The 20,544-nt window shown below is 39.2% G+C and overlaps 1 protein-coding gene and 1 long non-coding RNA gene across 14 annotated transcripts in view; one reads left to right on the top strand and one right to left on the bottom strand.

The window, feature by feature from the left end:
- The window catches only part of LOC125453698 (uncharacterized), a 74,267-nt gene extending 69,865 nt beyond the window's left edge, over nt 1–4,402 (top strand). The window contains exon 3 of the long non-coding RNA XR_007247819.2: nt 4,292–4,402. This is a non-coding gene — a long non-coding RNA (uncharacterized LOC125453698). The remainder of the gene's footprint in view (nt 1–4,291) is intronic.
- The window catches only part of LOC125453697 (glutamate receptor 4), a 225,062-nt gene extending 205,505 nt beyond the window's left edge, over nt 1–19,557 (bottom strand). For 6 of the 13 annotated variants that reach the window (XR_007247817.2, XR_007247818.2, XM_059646625.1 and 3 more), the window contains exons 1-2: nt 18,751–19,556; nt 17,129–17,287 (exon numbers count right to left, since the gene is read on the bottom strand). Coding sequence is in view for 10 of the 13 variants with exons in the window: in XM_059646625.1 (XP_059502608.1) it covers nt 17,129–17,287; nt 18,751–18,838 (247 nt within the window). In the remaining 3 variants the exon portion in view is untranslated. Of the gene's footprint in view, nt 1–17,128; nt 17,288–17,568; nt 17,699–18,750 lie in introns of those variants that run through there. The other 7 variants (XR_009445847.1, XM_048533576.2, XM_048533581.2 and 4 more) reach the window with 4 other exon arrangements.
- Between the last annotated feature and the right edge of the window lie 987 nt (nt 19,558–20,544).

The raw sequence follows: 20,544 nt of genomic DNA, 5'->3' as shown, positions 1-20,544 counted from the left end.
CATAGAAAGGCATCCTTTATAATTCTAGAGAACTTTACCAGGTCTGGTAGCATTTGTGACGGAAGAAACATTGTTAACATTTCCTGTTCGGTATTACTCACTAAGAGTCACACTGGGCTCGATGTGTTAACTCTGTTTCTCTCTCCACAAATGCTGCTAGACTAGCATTTGTCCAGCATTTTCTGAACTTGTTTCAGATTTCCAGTATCTGCTGCATTTTATTTGCATCATTCCTATAATCCTATTGTGTATTTCCTTCAAAAACACACTGGATTCTTACCAATGGACTTGAAATCATGATTATTCAAATCAGAAAGCATGTTGTAACAATACAGACCTGCAACATCCAATATCTGCACAGAGCATGATCTCAACATAAGAAATGTGTTCACTGGTCACCACAAAGGGTATTTTAATGTAAAGTGAAAAGGCAGGATGAATTCAGACTGATCAGACAAAAGAACGAGATTAACGTAAGCTTTTAAACCCACGGCAATTATTATATTCTAGCATGGTTATTCAGTATTTCACATTGGTGTCTGCATTGCTCCTGGCTTCACACCAGCATCTCTGACGCAGAATGAGGAAAAGTCCTCGGGCCAACTCAAGCCAAGCTCACTTGTGGGTTTTACAGATGGTCCTCCAGATTTTATTTCAAGGTCTTCCATATCTAAATTACTGGCATTCCACTGAATACCTAACCATAACATTTATCATTTGTTTATAAAATACAAGTGCAAACCAGCCTGTTCTGTGTCCTATTTTTGATTCACTTAATGATTTATTTAGTCAATTATAAATGAACCAATTAAAGAGCTCTTGACAAGACGGTGCACAATTCACATCAAACAAATGTCTATAAAATATGCAGCCAGTCATTCATCACTGAAATCCTCCCATAGGTTCATCTAAAAAAGGTCTGAGATTCTTTTACAGTTCCAATTTCTGTTTTACTAATCAATTAAACATTATGTAAACAATTATTGATATGTTTGAAATACTCACGTATTTCTATTTTATTAAACCAAAGCACTCCTGTTATCTAACAACATAATAACAGATGAGCCACTAAAAAAAAGGAAGCACAATAGCATTCTGAGTCCAACCCATAACACATAAATGGACATGTCAGACTAGAAATCCAGTCACATCTGAAAGCTGGCAACCAAAGGCCTCTGCTAAAATTCAGATGTCTGGCACCATGTTAAAAAAAAAACTGCAGACAGCAACACTTAATGGGAAGATGTTCCATCACTACAGGTTGGGGTGAAAGGCTGGGGTATACATGTGGTGTATATTTCCATAACAGGTCCATTGAGGCAGTGTTTCAAGCTGCCAGCAGTAATTTCTGTTTCCCTCATTGGATAGAAAGTCCTCCAGGTAAGGCAAAGACATGGAATATTGCAATGGGTGCAACAGAGGTCAGTGAGCTCTCTAAAAGATAATTAAAATACCCTTTACCTGTCCTTCACTTTAACTGTTCTCTCCTTGCATCTGCATGATTTTCCATCTTGTGTCACACAGCAATCTCCCCAACTTCATTCACTTGCCCCTTTGTGCACTCGCATAATTTACTCGCTAGCATTCAGTATTTTAAAAATCCTGACTTTCCACTCTCCAGAACGTCTGCAAGGCCTGTTTCATAAAAAACAAATTAACTGCAAGGTCACAAATTGATCACTTTACTAGTACCATTGACAGCGAGGGTGATGCTGCAGTGAGTAGAGGTGTGACTATGAACCTATGGGCATCAACATCCAACCACAGGACTGATCTGGCCCTCACTGTAATGTGGTTGGATACTGATGCCCATAGGTTCATAGTCACACCTCTACTCACTGCAGCATCTCCCTAGCCCTGACCTATCAGTTTCTACCTGCCCATCTAGCCAACCATTTGGTTAGCCAGGTTGCTATCTATTCAGTTTATTTTCTCCTGAGCTACAATGGATGTTTGGCTAAACTCCACGTCCACTAATAGTGTCAGGTCAATGGGAGATGTTTATACATTTGTGAATGGGACTGTGTGCACTAACTGTTTTGGAGTGGCTGAGAGTTTTAAGTGGGTGTTAATTGCTTGCCTGTTTGTTCTGACAGTTTTATTAGCATTGCAAAGACTTCCCAGTGTTGGAAACCCCACAGTTTTCTTTATTTTTCAGTATTAGTTTGGAACTGAGAATTGAGAGTTGAGAGGTGAAGGTGGCCTTTGCGCTTTGAGCTTTTTTTTAAAAAAAAAGGGAAGGGCAAACTAACTGATATTTATTTTATGAGGCCTGGCATCAAAGTTAATTGCAGGTTGATTATTGTTCAAAGAGCACTGTAGATGTTTCAGTGTCAGAAATGTATTATGCTCAAGTCTTGCGGATGCTTGGATGTTAAGAAGGACTATCACAGGGATGCTGGTTCCAACCCATCTAACAAAGAGGATGTTGGAAACGCAGTAACAGAAACCAAAGTTTGAACTGTGTTTTGGTCAGAAGATAAAGCAGGGTTATTCTCTGGTTATCCTCTATTATCAACTGGTTAGAAGTTCAGAGATTAGAATCCCAGTTATAATAATTATGACTACTCCTCAGTATCTATTGCAAGGTATTTATATTGATTGGTCTCTTCAGAAATTAGGCAAGATACAATCCCTTATAACTATGATGCTACACATCATTGAATCTGCTTAAGTGAGCTGGCCAGTTACATAATTTTTTCTTTTACTTTATCCATTAACTGTGTCTGTGAGAGAGTGGGGCTATGATTAAAGAGTGGGTTTAAATCCACCATAATTATTAATTAGATTATTCTATTGGTAAGGTGACTGTATTAATCATAAAGTGTTAATTGTTTTTGTTTAAGCTATAAATTTAGTATCTGGAATTGGTTATTCACAAAGTCTGGTTAAAAACCAAATGGGGAAATTTTGAGGCTTATTTATTATTGTAATTTTACAACAAAACAGATATAGCGATAAGAAGAGTGATATGATCTGGCTTGCTGTCCACCTGTTAAAACATCACAATTATCATAGACCCATGAGATCGACCTAAAATGGGAGAATGCATAGAAGCACAACTGAGTTTTGGACTTTAAAAATCAATGTGAAGGTGGAAGCAGGGTGTTCTGATAACACATTAAAGGTGGATTCTCAATAATGTTGAATGCAGTAGAGAATTGTATCAAATGGGTAAAGTACTCCAATACATCTGAATACTTCTACAATATTGATGAAGTTAATGGATTTTTAAAGACATACAGGGCCCTTGATTAATTACCACATTAGAAATATGCTGAAATTACCACTTGACATCAATATTAATGAGTGTAACATTTCACATTAAAATCTGTTAAACATACTTCTCAGAGGATTCCTTACTTCACAAAAGCTTCTCCCAACATTCACAGTTACCTTGAGATGCCATGGACTATGTCACCTAACAAAATGGACTTGAAGTCATGGCAATAACGTGGAGGGGGGAGTGGGGCTTACAGTGCCTAAAATGGCCATCCAACATCGATGTGCTCAAGCACAGAACTGCTGAACAATAGCTGCACATCTATTCTAACCATGCAGAATCTTGGATTCACTTGGCATTTATAAAATCTTTTCCATATCAATCAAGGCGTAATACCAGGCTAAACAGACCAATTATTGATATTTGTTCCCAAAAAAAACTTTTGAAGCTACTTTTCAATTGGGAAAGTAGCCAAAAAATAATTAACTAGGAACCAAACAGGCAAACCACTGACTAACCTGTTTGGAAGAATAAACACTTCAATACTTCTGCAGGCACTTGCTAATTCCTGATGGCATTGCTTGCTAGGCAGGTTTACATGTGGCAAGTTAGGCATTGTGCACTTCTAATTTCAATAAAAGGATGCTAAAACCAGCATAGGATCCTTATTTTACTGTTCCACAGTGTGGTTTGTACGTAATTCCAGTATGTGTACTGAGCATGTACAGAAAAGGCAGAGCCAATATAGCAAATGCATCTTTTAGCAGAAATTAGACCACATCCATCACATTAATCACCAGTTGTGTTCCTTAAATGACAAATACAATAGTTATTAACTCCTTAGCCCTCATTCGCCTCTTTTCATAGGTAAATACAATATTACTCACCAATAACTGAAAGGCCATTTTATGCCTGAAACATCAGTTCCACCTTGAGGCTTAAATCCTGTCACATCGGTCTGTCATTCATCTATTTGAAAAGTTAAAGTACCTGAGCTTTTGACAGCCTTGATATGTTTTATTCATATACATTTTAGCAAATGATAGATTGTAAAACTTTTTTTTGCAGTGCCTAATGAGACCTTCATGTTCATTATTCATATCTGACCTTTACTGAAAAGAAAACTGGGAATGGAATCAATGGCATGTTTCATGAACATTTTCCCAAACAACATTGAAGGAAAACTGGTTACTGTATTATACCCATGATCTTCCACATGATATTGCAGGATTAATTATGAAAGTAAATCTTGCCTTCTGAATAATCTGTTCATGAATAAAGGAGCTTTATTTCAGGCAAATGCATGATCAAATTAAAGTGCTTCACACAGATTTTGCCACCTAGCACATTATTCTGCAAAAGCAGTGAAGGTTCTGGGGTTATCAAGGTCTGTTCACTGCAAGCCCATTGACTTCACAGACTCCTTTGGCCTCAGCTTCCTACAACGTTTCATTGAAGCTCAACACCCAGCAACATATCTTTCAATTAAAGATTTTACAACTTTCCAAACAGAGGTCAACAAATTTAGCCCATACTCTCTAATGTGTTTCCTTTATTTTTGCTAGTTTTAGTTTTACTCTTTTGCTTTTGGAGAGCAGGGTTTTTTTTTATAATTTCTTCATTCTCATGTCTTCTGAACATCTCTTTACTTTTCCCATTCCCATTTCTGTTTACCTTGCTCCTTCCATCCTTAGAACATTCATTCTCTTTTTAAAAAATATTCATGGGATACGGGCATTTCTGGTTAGGCTAGCATTTATTGTCCATCCCTAATTGTCTCCATGGCAGCTAAGAGTCAAAGGCATTGCTGGGGGTCTGCAGTCACATGTATGCCAGACCACACAAGAATGGCATATTTATGACAAACAACAATGACTGCATGGTGGCCACTGGGCTAGGTTTTTATTGAGCCACAATGTAAAGAATGTTTGATTCCCCAGGTCAGACTTATTGACATACAATGTCAGCTTGGCTGAACCTTAAAAATTTTGCTGCTGGCATATTTTTCAAGTCCAAGAATATTTTTGATTTAAGACAATCATTTTTATCCAGCAAACAGCAAATATCATTTCTTTTTAGTTAATTTTGTTATTGCAAAGTGATGTTACAATTACATGCTGTAGAATCTCTGGAGAATGTTTCATGTCTGCCAAGGGAATGAGGATTGGTTCACCGCACACCAGAAGGATATTTATAGACAGACTTCAGACTTTCTTCCAGTGCAGTTCCAAGATTGTTTGCTGTTGCTTGTTTTTTTTTTTCCCAAAAATCAAGATTGTTTTGAAGCATGATAAAATTGAATTTTTTTAAAAGAAGTTTCAACTATCTGACACCTTCAATTTATATTTTGGAGAAACCCAGTGCAGTGACAGAACTTTGGGATAGGATTTGATCAAGGTGCGTTTCCGGGTTCTGTAACCAAGATCGTGTACAGGATAAAAACCAAAAGAACTGTGGATACTGTAAATCAGGAACAAAATCAAAAGTTGCTGGAAAAGCTCAGTGGGTCTGGCAGCATCTATGAAGAGAAAATCAGAGTCAACGTTTCTGGTCCAGTGACCCTTCCTCAGAAGGGCCAAAATGTTGACTCTGATTTTCTCTTCACAGATACTGCCAGACCTGCTGAGCTTTCCAGCAACTTCTGATTTTGATCATATACGGGATAGTGCACACCACAGCGAACAGACTCAAGGCCAACCTGCAACTGGGACTCAACTCTCACGACAATTACTTGTGTGACTTGCTAACACTGTTGTTCCCACAGAGACAACTTGTACATTTCAACAAACTGAATCTTGAGTCGCTAACCACGCATTACAAAATAGACAATGGAAAGTGGGGTGGGTGAAGTTGGTGGTGGTCCAAATCAAGTCTGGATTCTGGAGTCAGGAAGAGTGCAATTGCTCAAGGCAGCCCAGTTTGGTAAAAGCTTTGCAAAACAGCACACAAACATCAGCAAGAAGTCCAAAACCAGTTTATAAAGGTAGCTGTTAGGGATGCCAGTGAACAGGTGAAAAATAATGCTACTACAGCTTTCATAGTGATGTTGGAGCACATTTGAGATATAACATAAAGCGTCAAATGCATGATGTGTTGGGCAGGGGGTGGGGAGCCAATGATGGAGAGGAGGGAGGAGTAAACAGGAAAGATACTTTCGGTATATGATTCCCAGACTATCCACCTGAAATTTCTTCACATCATGTCTTGATCTGTGGGCTAACTATAAGGTAAATTCTATGATTATGAATAATTAACATTTGCATCATGCCAGTCTGATAGGTGAAGGAGAGAAATTTCTAGACTAATTTCATATGTGCCCATATTTCATGCGTCTTTGAAATAACCGTTCATGTTTTTCAGGGCTAACATTGGCTTCTGAAATTTTATGTCATCTTGGTGTTGATCAACTAGCCACAGCTGGCACCTATATTTGCACTGACATATTGAAAATAGAAATTCTGATGGATGTACAAACACAGATACACACGCACACATACACAGTCTCTTACACACATTTGGACAATTCCACAAATATTTGTCTTGTTACTACATATAACATGTTCTTGATTGTATAGAAGTGGTGTACTGTAAGGGAATGTGTCCAATATCAGAATTAGTCTCAGTGACTTGATGTTAGACTGTAGCTTAGTTAATGATCCAAGTTAATATTTATCCTTTTTTCAATATGTAAATAATTCTAACATTTAAATTCAGAAAGAGTCTGGATTTAATTTTATTAGAGTATTGTAAAAAAGAATCCACTGAACTCAGGAGGTCCAAAATTTGTATTGCCCAACTAAATACAGAAGACAATGTGAGTCACTTGGAGTGCAGGAAAAAAACTCTTACTCACTTTTAAAACAATTCATTTATAAAAAATTAATCTCTGAAAGCCTTTATTTAATAATTGTATGGAGAAAAAAGTTCCAAAATATATAAAACTGTGCTCTCTGGTTTTGTATTTTTTTTCACAGTAAAATTAACAACTGGAGAAAAATGCACACAGTCACACTGCTTTATCATCCAAGTTTTTCACCGAAAATAAAAGGCAAAGAAGAATATTTCTCTTTATCTTTTCCTAAGAGCAAACCTATCTCATTAAAATAAGACTGGAAATTATTCATGTGTCATAGGAACATGAACAGTCAAGTTAGATTGAAGCTGTAAATATGATAGCAACAATTTCACATCATCTTCTCTTTCATATATGCTTCAGCTAAACATGCGAGTATGCTGTTATTAAAATTGGGCATAACAGGATATTGATTATGAGTTAGCTGCTTCTATAAATTATGAATCAAACTTGAAAGAGAGCAGCTACTTCATCACCCTTTGTGAAACTAGTGTTTAAACACAATTGTGTGCAATGCCATCCCAGAGCATAGCATTCATTTTGGGTAGCGATTGCAATAACATTGTGGGATTAGCTTGAATGTCTTACGTCCACACCGTAAATTATCTGTTGATTTCAACAAGGCAAAAAAATCCAAGAAATGTATTATTAAAAAAGGTGTTTCTTGTAATTATATTTGCTCTTGAATTATATTTTCTCTTGAAAAAGGGCAAAAACTCTTTTTATATGATTTATTTGGAAGATACTTGTATGTTTGTGTGGTAGATGTGTGTATTGTATATTCAAAGAGGTGAACTCTTTGACCTCAGTTCCTGAAATCAGCTCTTATGTGTAAAGTGTTATGCTGCGAGCATGTAATCACTATATTCCCCATGATTGATGTCTGCTTCCAAAGAGCAAATACCATCCGAATGAGATAGCAAGAATTGCAGATGCTGGAGTCAGAGACAACACAGTGTGGAGCTGGAGAAACACAACACGCCAGGCAGCAGAGGAGCAGGAAAGCTGACATTTTGGGTTGGGACCCTTATTCAGAAATTAATACATTAGGCGTGTGATATCAGCAGCTAATCTTTATCAAAAGGGTAGTTTTGCAATTTGCATTTTAAGATACCAACACTATTTTCTCTTTTAAAAGTAATTTATGGACAGGGATGTGCTCTGGGCACAAGCTCCAATCATGATCTTTTGAAAGCTTCAAAGGAAGGCAGAATGGAATGAAGTGAATGCAGGGTGGTATTATTTGACTTTATGGTTGCACTTATTTCAAAACTTTAGAGGATTGCAGAAGACAATAAACAACTGAAGGCTTTGAAATTGCATAGAACAAGAAAAGTGAATACACAATGTTACATTACAGATGTGGGCTTCTGCTATCTTCAACGGCCCTTTTCTGCAAAAAGGTACACAACAATGCATGAATTGAAGGATAAAAAGCCAACAGTGCAAGTGCAGTTAGCATCATTATATGACTGTAACCAAGTCTGCATTGAAATATTGATTGCTCAGTGTAATGTTTTGAGTCTCAACTTGTCTCCAACTCTTTCTTAGCATTTAAGCCTTTGCAGATTTTCAACAGTGCTATACTCATTCACACAGAATTACCCTACAAACATCAAACCTCAATCTTCGAAGCATGACCAACATTCAACTATTGATTCTACAGGGCATTGTGATTACTTTTAACATCATTGCTCATTTCTGCATTCTGTTGTGTTGGCCGAGAGTCATCTTGCGTACAACACACCATTTTAAACTCAATTTTCACTTGCTTTAATGTAGCAATCAGAGTTTACTGTTGCCTAATTCATTAAATACCATAAGTAGCACAAGGGTTGGTGGGGAGAACTGATACTTCCTACAGTGCACTACGTGTAAAATTTGCTGTAGAACAGGATCGACCAAAATTTTATCCTGTATTTCCACTTGATACCATTGATTGGTATAAGACATTGTCAGATTTATCTTCTGGAGCTTAGGGAGGAAGCATAAAGCATTGTTCAGGAATGAACAACCACATCCAAAAAAGTCTTTATAATGTTACCATTCAATGGAGTGCAGAATGACAATTACAGTCATTTTAGCCTCAAATCCTGGAATCACTGATTACTAAGAGGTTTTGAGATTATTGCAGGCAAAGACACTGGAGTGTTAGTGACAATAGAAGTGAAACATAATCCTTATAATAAATTAAAGATAGGAAGAACAATCCAACTAGCTACAAATGTACTTGTAACTCAATATGGCTTTCGGATTATGTTATATGGCAGATGTGGAAAGAAGCTATATTAAGTTCCTGCTTATACAAAATAGAGATGAGGGATATGGTTCTTTCAAGGATCAACTGAAATGGATTTCTTTCAGCTCACCACAGGTGGGTCTCTGGAATTCTTGCCACTGCTGTGACCATGGTGGCAAGCCAGTAAAATGTGCTAATGATCAAATCATCAACAAAATAAAAATATGAACGGATTGAATGACCTGGGTTACAGAATGTCAAAGAAACTCAACTGCTGTCCAAGCCAGAGCCTCTTTACTGTTAACCATTATGCCACAAAATTAGGGGAGTTGCTGGCAGAATATTTTGGAATGGTTGTTCTTCATTTGAACAGTAGTTGGTATACCCAAGTGTAGGCACCGCATGTCAATACAGTAGAGTTAATTACATGAATGCTGGTATCCTCCAACCATCAATCGATCTTTTCTAGGATTCTGGTCAGCTCTGGCTTGAGGGATAAGTGTTATGTTCAATGCATTGTTAGCGGGTTTGTATTAGCTTTGCAATATTTTTGGAAAATGCAGGAGCTTCTTAAATGGAGCTCACAACTGCTTCCAGATTTCATTAAAGGACAAGTTAAAAACAAAAAACATTGGTGAAAATCAATTTTTAAACTACAGTGCAAGTATTGTCATAGAATAATGGAGTCATACAGCATGGGAACAGACTCTTCACTCCAACTAGTCCATGCCAATTATGTTCCCAACCCTAACTAGTCCCACTTGACCGCATTTGATCGCATATCCCTCCAAACTGTTCTGCATTCCACCTCCCATTATATCTAACTTTCTCGCCGTACCTTGTTATTCCTTTGTTTCCATGCATTTATCTAGCTTCCATGTATTTACCTACACTATAACAAGTGCTCAAGTACATTTATACCTTGTCAGATAACGAAGCATGCAGCAAGACACGGACAGTGACAATTGCTTGGGCTGTTAATTAGTGCATGATACACAACTGCATGACAATGACCCTCTCCAACAAAGGATATATGTTTCACCAGAACGCCATCGCTGAATCCACCTCAACCAACATGCTGAGGGTTACTATTGACCAGAAGCTTCACTGGATCAGACATAAATATTGTGGTCAAAAGAACACAAAAAGTACTCTCCAATGATTAACTCATCTAATTCCTTAAAGCTTTTCCACCATCTACAGCAAAATACTTCCCATTCACTGGAGTGTTGCTCCAACAGTACTCAAGAAGCTTGGCATGATCCAACACAAAGCAATCCATTCAACTGGCACTCATCCACAATGTTTAACTTCTTCCATTACTGGTGCACCATGACAACTGTATTATCCATAGGAAGCACTCCAGCAAACTCACTGAGGTTTCTTTGACAGCACCTTCCAAACTTGTGATCTTTGCCACACAGAACAATAAGGGCAGTAGGCATACAGGAACATATGACTTACACATTCCCCTTCTATTCTACACATCATTCAAACTATGGACAGCATTCTATTTCTATCATTGCTGGGTCAAAATCCTGGTATTTCTCAACTAGCAACACTGTGGGATACCTAAACCATTGGAATTGTGCTGAGAAACAGTTCACCACCACCACCTTCTTTGACATTTGTTCTTCAATCTTGTTTCAACGAGACTCACGTTCCATCAAAAAGTGAAATGAAAAATAAATTACTTCATGTAATCTAGAGTTGCACATTTTAACTGCACTATTAAATGTTTTTTTGAATCCCTTATTAGATTTAATTATCTTTTGGTAAATCTTGTTAACCATTTTCATCTACGTGTTGATGATGTTTGTTTAGTTATGTTGTGTGTGTCTGGTTCTGAGATGATATCTCCCAAGATTGCGATGGATATGTTTCCAAATGGTCTGGAATGGGGCCATAAAATTGTGTGCTCACAGTCTCATGTTTTGTCTTGTTAGTACCTGTGTACAGTTTCTGCCTCTTTACCTGACAGCATGTTACTTTTAACATGGACTATATGTTGCATCCAAAGCACTTCTTAGCATAGCAGATGTCGATCTGTACTAAATGTCACAAGATAAATTCTGGAGATGGAATGACTGGCAGCGGGATTTAGGGAGTGGGCTTCAGAGAGTCTAGTTGACTTGGCTGAAAGATCTTTCACTGATAATGATGTTGAACGTGAAGGGTTTTACTGAAATTTGAAGTTGGAGGGGTGAGTGAAGCATCATTAAATAACCACATGTGGGTGATCTGTATTGAAATTGGTCTAATTTCATTGCTGAAATGAAAAGGACATGTGATTGCACTATTCGGGGTGGGGGTGTGTGTTGCTCTGTTTGGTTTATTTGTTCTTCAATATTCTTACATATTTATTGTCAAGACCTCAAAGCAAAAACTAATTCCATGTTTTTTTTGAAGTGTTGAGTGTTTTCTTTTGGTTGCTGAATGGTGGTGGACTTTTGTTCGCTAAATATAACAGACTCCATTTACCTTTACAGTCGTATGAAAACCAATTTCTTCTAAACTTAGTGGTTGTGGCTCATATCACTATACATTGCCACAGTTCTGGCTTGTAATAATACATACTGGAGTGTGGGCTTCCCATTTGCAGTTGTTTTATTTGAATATGATGGTCACCCTATTCTGGCTTGTCAGTTGGTTTCTGTGTCTTTGTAATTAAATTTACCAATGTAAGAGTCATAGAACATAGAACATTACAGCACAGTACAGGCCCTTCAGCCCTCGATGTTGTGCCGACCTGTCATACCGATGTGAAGCCCATCTAACCTACACTATTCCATGTACATCCATATGCTTATCCAATGATGACTTAAATGTCCTATTGTATTCAATGTTCAGTAAAAGTCATGTGCTTTGAGGAGGAGGAGAAGTATTAACTCTAACTTGCACTATTGTTAACTGCTAAATGCAAGTTTCCTCCGGGTACAAATTTCAAAACATTGGCAAATGTAATTCAAGATACTTAGACCTCCTTCAATGATATCAGTGGCTCTTTGGTTTCTTGCCTTGAAAGAAAAATACATGATATTGCTACTCCATCAAGACGTCAAATATGAGACCCCTACTGAGCGACTCCAGATGGACATTCAGATTAATTGAATTAGGTTGTGGGGCTAGGAACTCCTGATGTTGTTTTGCAAAGTTGAAGAATGGACGTAGCGTCAGTAGAATAAAGTATGACAAAATCTGCTTTAAATATTCACTCATTTGATGGCTGAAACCGAAATTTCTGCCTCGGACAATAGTTAATATTGCCCAAACAGGCAACACTTAGACATTATTTACTGGGCCTTATGAAGAAGTATAAATGTGAACACTGAGCTTGCTCTACATGGAGAAGAAAAAACGACATAGCTATATATTTGTTTTGTTGTGTTATCTCATCTTGCAAGAACTTGCATTTTTCTGGTATATTTAATGCAGCAAAACAATCCAAGATGTTTCACAAGGAAGTTAGCAAACAAAATTTGACACCAAATCACACAAGAAAATACCCAACACTAGGTCAGATTTCTTAAAAGCTGGTCAAAGGCAGTAGGCTTAAAAGGGAGGCACATGGACAGTTTTGCAGAAGCTTGCTGTGAAATCAAGGAGGGAAGAATTTGATTGTCTATTGTCAGAGAAGGAACTGTATTTTCACTGTTCAAGTGATACTAGTAATGAACTGTCTTTTTAGTTCATAATTAAAATGAATATTCAGTGAAATTGAAAGTAGAAGATATTTCTTTCAGGGTTTTCTTACCAATTTTGATTTCTTCATCAAAAGCCATGAGATTTAGTGGAGTGCAGTTTCAAACCGATTGATCACCCACCGGTATATTTATCCTTTCCTCAGGCCTAAGTCTCAATAGATTATTATGGGGCGCATCATAAACAAATTCAACCCTGTCGTCTGGCATCATGTAGTCTACATTCAAGTAAGAAGTTGTGCAACAGCTCAGGTTGATGTTCTCCTGAAATTGGGGTGCTAAAGCCAACTGCATGTGTCAATCTACCTATCCCACTGGACATTAACCAACCCATCTCAAAATAGGATCAGAGCTCAGATAATTCAGAGTGTTGCATCCTGGAAACAGGGCAAGTTGGATGTTTGTTTTAGAGTTGGGACCTTGACAACAAAAGGACTTTCCAGATCCCGACTGGGAGTTGTTTCAGCATCAGGTGCCTCAAACAATAAATATGTAGCTAATTAATTGCCAGGAATATGCTTGCTATCGATCTGATGAGAATGAGTAGAATCCCAAGGTTAGAGACTCCACAACATTCCTCGATAAATCGGCGAGACCAGCACGTCGGTGCAAAAAGAAAAGGTAAGGCTGATCATTTGTAACAATTTTCAGCCAGAAGTGTTGAGTGGATGAGATATTGAGCCGTCCTCCAGAAGACCTGGGCATCACAAATGCTAGTCTTCAGCAAATTTGATTCACACCACGTGGTATTGTGAAATGGTTGGAGGTAATGGATACTGCAAAGCACTATGTGTACTGACAACCTTCCAGTAATAGTATTGAATACCTGTCCTCCAGAACTAGCCACACCCATAGCCAAGTTATTTCAGACTGCTACAACACTGGCATTTGCCCAACAATGTGGAAAGTTGCCCAGGCATGCCTGCACACAAAAAAAGGGTAAATCCAACCCAGCTAATTACCACTTCATCAGTATGCTCTCAATCATCAGTAAACTGAATAAAAGTGTCATGAACAGTGGTATCAAACAGCTTTTGTTGAGCAATAACCTGCTCAAATGATACCCCATCTGGGTTCTATCAGGGCCACTCAGTTCTTGACCTCATGACAGTCTTAGTCTGAAAATTGAGAAAAGAGCTGAATTCCTCAAATGAGGTGAGAGTGACTGCCTTTGATAAACCTGGAGTCAATAGGAATCGGGGGGGAAAAAAACTCTGCTGATTGGAATCAAACATGGCACAAGAGAAGATGGCTGCTTCGGTTGGAAGTCTATTATCTCAGTTACAGAACATTGTTGCAGGTGTTCCTCGGGCTATGTCCTTGGCCCAATGATTTTCAGCCGTTCTTCAATGACTTTCTCTCCATCACAATACATGAGAAATGGTTATGTTCAATGGTTACACAATGTTCAAACCATTCACAATTCTCCAGATACTGAAGCAGTCTGTGCCCAAATGCAACAAGCTTTTGTTAATATCCAGGCTTGGGCTAACAATTGGAAAGTAATGGCCCTGTGTCAAATGCCTGGAAATTGTTATTTCCATCAAGAGAGAATCTAACCACAGTCCCTTGATATTCAATGGTATTGCCAACACTGAAACCTCACTACTAATATCCTGGAGGTTACCATCGATCAGAAACTGAACTGGACTAGTCATACAAGTAGAAGGCTACGAAAGCAGGTCAGAAGCTAAGAATCTTGCTGTAAGTATCTCACCTCCTGATTCCCCAAGCTTGTCCACAAGGTACAAGTCAGGAATATGACAGAATATTCCCCGTTTGTCAGAATGAGTGCAGCTCTCAAAGATTGACACCATCTGGAACAAAGCAGCCTGCTTGATTGGCATCACATCCATAAGCATCTGGTCCTTCTGTGGTGCCATCTAGATGAAGCACTGCAGAAATTCACCAAGGCTACTCAGATAGCACCTTCAAAATCCTTGACCACTTCCACTTAGAAGGTGGAAGTCAGCAGATACACAGGAACATCACCACCTGCAAGTTCCCCTCCAAGCCAGTCAGAATTGAGACTTAGAAATATACTGTTATTTCATCACTGTCACTGCATCAAAATCCTTGAACCCCACCTCTAACAGCATTGTGGGTGCTCATAATACCAAACAGACAGCAGAGTTTCAGGAAGGCAGTTTAACATCACCTTAAGGAACATCAATATGGGTTGGCAATGCTTGCACAGCCAGCAATGCCTATATCCGGTATGAGTGAATAACAAAACAGCACATCAAATGAGGATTGTATAACACGTAATGAACTAATTTTGGTTAAATCAAAACCTTTTAAAATGGTCTGTGTCATCTTTCACCTGTTTTTGAAAAAAATGCATCATATTTTCAAAATAAAAACCATTTCATTTTTATACTGCTTTTGAAGAAAAAACATAAAAATATTAAAAGGTGCAAAAGGAAATAATAGAAACTGAGCTAAAACAAAAGGGAAGAAGTTGATCAGAGGGAATTTTAAAGAAAGGTCTTAAAAGAAGAAGGAAGTAAAGAGCATTCTAAAAGGGAATACCAGAACATGGGGTTGAGGAAGCTGAAGGCACCACAATGATAGAAAAAATGCAAAAGGTTACTCAGGTAAGGAGGGCCACAGTTATTAAAGGTTTCAGCACAAGAGTAAGAATTTTACATATGTAGTGGAACAGTAATGGAAAGCAGAGACAATGGCTTATCAGGTCTTGGTGTGATGTGGGATGTGAGATTGCAGCTGGGTATCCAGGGATGAGCTTGCAAGAGTCAGTGACAGGGTTTGTGGTAGCATCCATTATTAGTGAATGGAGTAAGATATGGTTTGTTTAAGACTGGGTTTCGAAGAAGCAGCCTGATAATACAGAAGCATTAGAGATGTCAAAAGAGGCGTTGGAGAATGGAAAACTGAATATGATCAGCATTCATGCACAGCTGACCTCACATACATCGGCAGATTGTGTTACAAAGAGAAATGGGGACAAAGATGAAGGGATCAAGAATAGATCTGTGCATGACTCTTGAAGTGGCAGTGAAGCAATGGAAGAGGGGAAGAAATACCTTCCCCGGATGCTCTGGCAAGAGTACTAACAAGAAAAACCTAAGGGTCATCCCACCATTGTGTGCAAAAGAGGGGAAGCGCTGGATGCTAAAGTAGTGGACACTTCATTGTCAGGTATGCCTCCTCCTCCTCCTGAATTGCCCCTCTGCATTCATCAATGGAACCAGGGTTTATCCGTTGTGTTTGATGGAAATAGTAAAGCTGACGGTGTGCCAGCCTTGGTTCCATGCAAAAACTTTTATCTATTCTACTAGTTGAACATTGACAGCTTCAAGATAGACTTGAACATATTGACGGGGTGTTAAACTGGTCCAGATTTTGCCGCTATAATTATCATAAAGGAGATGAAAACCTAATCTGGAAAAACTAAAGAAGCAAATATTTAATAAATATCTCAAGTTCGTAGGTACACTAGATACTGTGCTTATTGCTGTTTTGTTATTATCATTATACTAGAAGTGTTAGCACGCAGATGCAAACACATGTTCAGGTATTATTAACGACACAGGCAATCATAAACGAAGCCATTCAGCTGGATGATAGAGATGCGTGAACTACTAATAAAAAGACAACTTAACCCCGCCATAGACCGATGTTTATAAATCCAACCATATAATTTCCAATATCTAGTAACCCAAACTAGCGCTTCTATTTTAACCTCAACCGTAGGTTTTAACTATAGGAATTATATCTGCTGGTAAAACGTTTACAGGAGATTCCCAAGGAAATCCTTCATTTCCCCGCAGCAGCTAAAAACGATGGTAGCATCATCAAAACATAAATGATTCAGCCAAACTGGTTTTCATCCGAAATGGCTAATAAAAAACGGAACTGGCATTCTGTTCTGCTCCTTAGCTGTAACCAAACGTTTAAAAGCATCTGGACTCGAAACATTTTTTGCTTAATGATTGTAAGTATTAATGACTCTTTCAAATCACGTGTTCAGAACAGGAAGGATTCAGTCAATGCTAAAAAGGCTACTCGCCGCAGTCTACAGTTTTCCCTGTGAAAATCGATTATTTTCGCTAAACGGTTCGAACAAAAAAAAAGTAGGTTCTACTTACAGGCATTTGTCACAGCAAAACTGTTGGCTGTTTCAATGTTGTCTACATGAGGAACCAAATTGAAAGGTGCTTCAGTCGTGTTGGGATTAGTATTGTGAAGATAAATCGCAAAACGGAATGCACTGTATTCCTGATCAGAATATCTCATGAACAGCCCTCCTGCAACAAGGGAGACAAACAAAACAACGGAGGGACAATTAGCAATAGCAATTAGCAAAATATTTAATCGCGTCTTCCCCACTCCCCAGACAGCAGCATTGTTTTAGCGGAGGGAACAAGTTTGCAGCAGTTTAACTGAACTTAAAAAAAAGGTTCGAAGTCATTCTCAACCCTAACTCCCAAAGCCTACTATCGGCACGCCAGTCAAACACAACAGAAACAGCGAGAGAACCACTTTCAAAATGCGGTGTTGTTGTACCATACTATGTCTCATTCCTAACCTTCAGTAATATCATCGATGCTTAATGCTGTGTAAGAGCTCGATATCTAAAAAAAGACCCTAAACTCTGACATAAAACCATTACTGTCACCCCCACCCCGGCTAAAATGTTTACAGATCAAATAACGTCAGCATTCCGCCGTGCATTGAAGACCAAATGGACACATCGATTACTGACTACCAGCCTGGGAGGCGGGGGTGGTGATGGTGGGGGGAACACACCGTTTTAGTACACAGGAAACTTCCCAATGTCATTAAGACATTCAAATCACGTTTTAAGAATGAACATCGCCACAAGAGCAAAATAAAAGCTCCAATCGAAAATGGAAATTTCAACTTTTGAACATGGGTCATTTTGCAGTGGAGACAGAACGGGAAGCATCTCACTAACACGGCCTTTTGCTCAATGACATTCGATGCAATATTGCACACGTTGGTCGAGATCAGATATATTAATTAGCATTAAAAACAGAGATAGCAGCAGGGATAGAACTAACTTTACAGCTTGTGCAAGCTAAGTGGTATTCCGTTTTACACCTTCCAATGTTACAGAATTACTTGTCTCCAGAACTTGTCCGTATAATAGAGAATACTAACTTTTCCCCTCAGACAGCCAATCCTGCTCTGACGACCATATACACACACCATGCACACAGAAGTAGGTAATGCATCTCGTTAGCGACCCTGACTGGTGTAGTGCTACCCTGAACTGACGTGCCTTTTCTTTAGATTGCAGTGTACAACGTGAACGAAACACAGCTATATATATATGTATGTATATATGTATGTGTGTGTGTGTATGCACGCTCAGATGAGAACTTTTCTCAGTAACTGTCTAGCAGCATCAGTGCGATCGAGCCAGCAGCATCCCATTAAGAGCTGACAACCCCAGTACAAGTGCTGCAGTGTTCCAACACAATACAGCAGCACCTAGTACTCCCTCCAAAAACACGAGAAAAGGGCCAACATCTTCCACAACTCCACATTTTCCCGAAATAACTATCTTTCCGCTTCTTTCCACGCGCATCTATATTTTATAACTGATCGCAAATCCTTGAGCAAAAGGGAGAGAGATCCTAGCCATTGTATTTGAAATGCACCAGTCGATGGTGCACGGGCAGATCGCTGCAAGATTCATATTGTGCGAGAAATAGTTTTGTTCAAATCGGATCGATGATCTTACCTATTTGTACACTGGTGGGAAAAGCTCCTAAAGCAAGCCCCAAAAAGCCAGAGCAAAGCAAGACAATTTGCCTGCCGATCCCCTTCATCTTTTCCTGTTAGATGTAATTGAAAGGCATCGAGGATGGTTACACACAGCGCGGTCTCCTCCTAACAGTCCAGCCTGGGCATTTTTTTTTCCGCAGTCTCCACACACACACAGTCAGAGCGAATGTGTCCAGCTGAATGTTGTGGCGCTCGGATCGGAGCACATGCAAGATGGTGGTGTTGGGAACGTCTAGTGGCTGGTAGCGGGAGATGAGACATGCGCTATCTATCTCCGGCACTCTCTCATACCCTGTCCTATTGAGCAAAGCTGATCGCCGGCTTTATGAAGCAGCATGGGACTACTCTCACCCTGGGACTAATGCTCCTGTTCCCAACGCGCAGAATGCGGGTGACTTCCCCAGGAAATCATTGAACGTGAGTTTTCACGTGATGGCTATTTAGTCCAATATTTGTGCCCATCCATCTTCCGCTCCTGCTCTCTATCCATTTGTGACTCTGTCTATGTGTTTGGCTGTGAATGTATGTGCAGGCACATCGTTGCATGGACTCCATGCCCACCCAGCTGCTCCTACTCATCGGTTTTGTTTGATTGACGCGGTGAAGGAAGAACTTGCATTTGCATAGCGCCTTTCACCATCTCGACCCCCGTCAAATGCAACATGGCCAACGGAACACCCTGAAAGTGGAGGCACAGTTGTAAAGCAGTCAGTCCAAGGCACAGCGAGGTCCCACAAACAGCAACAGTGATAAGGACCAAAGAAAAGAACTTGTTTTCTTAAGTGGTGCTGGACAGGGGCTAGATAGACAAGACCCTGGGATGAACGACCTAGATGCAGCTCCCAGCGGCAGTCCCAGGGAGTACACCCGTGTTACTCATGTGTCTGTGTAACCCGCGATTTCTCTGTTCGCAAAATTATCAACGACGGGCTCCCTGTCTATTCTGATAGGTTCCATCACGAGACAGCAGCATTTTGACTCCTATCGCAATGGTCGCTTACTTGGTCGGTCACTTCAAAGATTAGGATGAAATATGTATCCGTCTTTTTTTTCGTTTCTTGGAAGTTTTGCCAGTTTTTCACTCTCCCCTCCCCCCCAGAGATGGATTTGACTATCATTCGGTCTTGTTCATTAGAAGGCACATGCTCCATTAACTCTGTACTGTGCCCAGTTCCATAATTTCACACATACATGCCCTTCATTTGTGGAGTTGTGGTTTTGCACGGCGATCCAATTCCAGCTGTAAAACATGTGCGTTAGAATTACTGAAAAGAGGTGATACAACTGATACATTATTGATAGCTCCAGATCAAAAATATTGTCATTGTATTATTCACTGTGTCCTAAATTATTGTCTATATTTCATATATGTGAGACCATTATATATTGTGTTGTTAGTCATTTATCGTGCAATCAACTCCAGTTGTCCCGTGCACATGTAATTCCTCACTGGTCCCTCACGGCACACTTGGCGCGGATGGAAAATGGATTTATTGTGTTCGCCTCAACACAGAATCGAGCAAATGGACAAGAAACAGTGAAAATCGGAAACCAAAACAAAAAAAAAGTGCACGTCTGTCGACATCTATAAAAAAAAGACAGGTTGACATTTCTGCTCAGAACCATGCTGACGAAGGCTTGCAGACTCCGATACATTAACTTTGTTTTACAGATGCAGAGAGATGTGTTGTTTATTTTTCCCCCAGAATTCTTTTTCGACCGGAATCTAATACACCGGGGCCGGTGTGCT

The sequence above is a fragment of the Stegostoma tigrinum genome, chromosome 6 (genome assembly GCF_030684315.1).
Source record: "Stegostoma tigrinum isolate sSteTig4 chromosome 6, sSteTig4.hap1, whole genome shotgun sequence".
NCBI lineage: Eukaryota > Metazoa > Chordata > Chondrichthyes > Orectolobiformes > Stegostomatidae > Stegostoma > Stegostoma tigrinum.
This window is presented reverse-complemented; position numbering and strand designations above follow the sequence as displayed.